Source organism: Nicotiana attenuata, unplaced genomic scaffold (assembly GCF_001879085.1).
Source record: "Nicotiana attenuata strain UT unplaced genomic scaffold, NIATTr2, whole genome shotgun sequence".
Classification (NCBI taxonomy): Eukaryota; Viridiplantae; Streptophyta; class Magnoliopsida; order Solanales; family Solanaceae; genus Nicotiana; species Nicotiana attenuata.
In genome coordinates, this window is record NW_017672774.1 from 67,468 (window position 1) to 71,497 (window position 4,030).

Genomic DNA, 4,030 nt, shown 5'->3' on the forward strand with positions numbered 1-4,030 from the left:
GTTCCAAAGCAAGTGACATTTTAGCTTTTGGCCCACCCTAAATATTAACTCCTAGGGAAAAAAAAGGTATAACTTAATTAAACAATTTTGTTATTTTGACACATTGAGATATGTAATTAAGGAAATTTTAGAGAAATAAAATTAATTCATTCTAGATTATGTAAAAGGATATTTATTTCGGACCAAAATAAAAAAAAGTCAAAAAGTCAGTTATTGTGGACAAGATGGAGTAGATTGGTATACCCTTTCATTGGTATGTATTGGATGGTCAAAGATCGTGTTTTTAACTATTTACATGCATGTAGTGCTTTTATTGACCCTCTTATTACAATCGAAGGTAACCGTAACAAGTAGTAATATTTTCATTCTTATATCCAATATTAAATTAACAAAGGTGAACCGTCTTTCAAGATTAGTTGTAGAATTCTAGCAGTTTTCTTCGTGAAGGAAAGATTGTTAATTTGATAGATACCACTGCTGTTGCTCTAATATACTCTATAGAAGCCAGTACTTTTTAATGGATCATCAAGAACTATTTCTGAGCTTTTTTTCTTAAACTTTTTTCGAAGCTTCACATTTATAACTTTTAACTATGGTTAATAGAAAATAGATATAATTAGGAAAAGGGGAGTAAGTTTCATGCTTATACGCATCTGGTGTCGAGATTGTTATCTTGACATATCCCTTATCTGTCAAATTATGTGAGATTACTATATTAATCATGGGAAGATTTTCCAAAATTATTGATGAAGTTTCTCCTAAGTTATGCTTCTTTTTGCTCTTCCTTATTTAAATTCGGTTGTGGTACTCCTCTTTCAACCTTAGTTAATCCTCTCAGTTTGTATAAATATTTGATTACACCCATAACTTGTGCTAATGAGGAAAATCGTCAAAGTTTGTGTGTTCACCTTTGTTTATGACTTTTCTTTCCTTTTCGCTTCTTCTTTATCTACTTCTCTATTACTGTCTTAAACTGGTATTGTAGCTTCCGTGTCAAAACACTACAAAGACCTAAAAAAGAAAAAAAAGAAGAAATTGTTCAAAGTGGGCCTTTGATGGATACTTAGTGTATGTAGTTCTCAAGGTAAAAGCACGAGCTTAATGATGCAGTGCCAATTAAAAGCGTACAAACGTAAGGCCAGTAGTCGCTTTTGTTGCTTCCCCACTTTGTCCATTTTTACTAATTTATTGCTATTTATGCAATGCATGTAGTGCCCTGTCATTTTCACCAGCCTTTCTGTGCACTTCTGTGTAACATCTCTCGTTTGCATTGCCTGTATAGTAGTATTGCCTTTCCTTTCTTCACGTCATAACGCAATTCTGGGCTGCCCTTTTCTTCTTGATCCTATAAAAATTTCTTACAATAATTGTAACTCTTGGACCAGTCAACGTGAATCATTTATCACTATCTTCAAATATGTGTCGTTCTAATGATATTGACAGTTCATACCTTATGTATTTTAGTACATACTTTATGTATCGAGCCTAGTCCGGTAGGATTTTGTCTAAGATAGCTAGGGGCAATGTCGTGTCTTACTATTTTCTATTTTCGACGCAGGATTCATATACTAGCCATCGTTTTTGCTTTGCATTTTTTTTTTTCATACATTTTATGTTCTTATTTTTCTTATGATCTCCGTGGTGAATCTAATATTCTCTCCTTTTATCTTTTTATTATCTTGAGCCGAGGGACTTTCGAAAACAGTCTCTCTATCCCTTCGGGTTAGGGGTAAGGTCTGCGTGCACACTACCCTCACCAGACCCCACTTGTGGGATTTTACTGGGTTGTTGTTGTTGTACTTGTTGAGATGTCAACCAATTAAGCATTTAAACCTAGTGTCATATAGTCATTCGAGTCTGGCTTTTGGACAGGAGCAGACCTATTATCTGAACATGGAATTCCATTGAACCCATATTTTTGGCTTAAACATATAGAAGTTCTGAAAATTACCCCAAGTATTTTTTGTTTTGAACCCATAATCCATCAAGTTTAAATCATCAAGCCGCCTCTTCTTTTGGGTGACCTTTCTTGGTTGAGGGGAAGGGCAGCAGTAGTTTGTCTTCACCTAATTAGTTTAAATCATCAAGTCGCCCATCCATAAGTGTGTGTGCATGTTTTAGTTTAAGAGTTCCACAGCAACAAAAGGTAAAACTCTATATTCTCGACTTAGTAATGAGACTATATATAATACTCATGTAGAAGATTCACTGTGCTGTTTGTAGGGTCGATGGCCAACAACTCAAATTGTCCTCATCTCACCTCCTCCAATTGATGAACCTACGCGACTCCTGTAAATCTCTTTCCATATGTTTCCTGATTCTATGACTATTAGTGCACTTTGTTTGATGTTTAATTCAAACAAATGTAGATATCCTTTTATTGAGAACAAATTGGGCCTGCCAGAGAGGACCAATGAAACTGCTGGAAATTATGCCAAAGCAAGTCTAGCTGTTGCAGCTGAATGTGGGGTTTTGGCTGTGGATTTATGGACCAGAATGCAGCAAATTCCTGGCTGGCAAACAGCTTGTTTAAGGTATCCCCTGTAGTACAAGAAATTTATGATCTTACTTTGCCATGATTCGTTCTCCTTCATTTATTTTCTCAACTGTAACAGAGGTTTCATCCACATTATTTGAACTTTTATCAATCTTAGTTGTCTGCTTCTGGCCAGAGAGGATAGTACTTGTTAATGCTAACAGGATATTATTCTGATCATCAAAGCTGTTTTCCCAACCATCTAATTAATTTCATCTCAATTTTTGTACCTCTTGAATTTGAAACTGAAGATATCCAAGCATTGTCTACTCATCTTTCGATTTACAAACATGATTACCAGGGAAAATCTAGGACGCGGTCTCTACTTGACCAGAGACATTTTTGTAGCTTTTCATATGTTGAAATTCAGTTTAAAAAGCTGAAGTGTTTAACCAAATATACAATAAACTCATCGTTTTATCCCAGAGGATTCTCTTTTTATTTTCTATACCTCTTGCGTAATTATCTATATAAGTAGCATCTCTTTAGGAATTGACTTCTATTCTTTAAACTGTCAAAATAAGTATTTTAACTTGTAGGAATTAATATGCCTTATTTTTTAGGTCACCAACTTTTTATGAATGTAGGTGACCTGATGGTATAAAATTGTAATTCGATTATCTATCTCGCAGTGATGGTTTGCACCTGAGTAAAACAGGGAACGAGATTGTGTTTGAGGAGGTGGTGGAGGCTCTTAAGAAGAAAGGGTTGAGTGTGGAAACTCTACCAGTTGATCTGCCAGTGATTTATGAAATTGATCCAAATGATCCTCTCAAGTCTTTTGAAGGAATATAGCATATATATGTTGAAGCCCCTTTCCTGCATTTCTTACAGGCTTTAATATATTTTGGAATAGCTATTTCCTATTTTAGCAAAAATATATTGTTTATAGACTTAAAGGTATTGATGTACAAGTAATTTCATACCTTGGCTCAAGCCAATATGTGTTTTCTCTTACTTGGATTTAATTTGGCTATGGAACAACTTTTGTTAGTACTTTCTCTACTCACTTTTACTTGGCACGTTTTGACTTTTCACGCTCATTAAAAATAATAAATAAAGAGCATAATTTACCATGATACCCATATTAATTGATGCATATTTTATTGAATTGAGAAGAAAATTTGAAATTAGTAATAAATACTGTAGGTATAACAGGAAAAAAAATTGTCTTCTCTTGATATGCGTAAAGTGACAATTAAAAATGCAAATTTATTTTTAGTATACATGTCAAGTAAAAGTGAACGGAGGGAGTATATTATTGTGGGGTGAGCTATAACTCGGCATGTGTGGTTTGTTACATGTAGACCTGTTAAATTGGTCGACTCGGACCTGAACCCGTTGACTCTTGGCCCGTGGGTCCTTAACTGGGGCGGTCTGGTTCACTTTCTTATAGGAGCCGGTCTTAATTTGACCCGTTCATCAAAGCATGTTGACCCGACCCGGACCCGTAACCCTTAACCCCGGGCCCTAATGGGCCGAATCCAATTTAAT

At 35.1% G+C, this 4,030-nt stretch overlaps 1 protein-coding gene across 1 annotated transcript in view; it reads left to right on the forward strand.

The window, feature by feature from the left end:
• The window catches only part of LOC109214458 (GDSL esterase/lipase At5g45920), a 5,083-nt gene extending 1,551 nt beyond the window's left edge, over positions 1–3,532 (forward strand). The window contains exons 3-5 of the mRNA XM_019378373.1: positions 2,224–2,291; positions 2,370–2,534; positions 3,169–3,532. Coding sequence (XP_019233918.1) covers positions 2,224–2,291; positions 2,370–2,534; positions 3,169–3,331 — 396 coding nt within the window. The 3' untranslated portion in view covers positions 3,332–3,532. The remainder of the gene's footprint in view (positions 1–2,223; positions 2,292–2,369; positions 2,535–3,168) is intronic.
• The last annotated feature ends 498 nt before the right edge of the window (positions 3,533–4,030 follow it).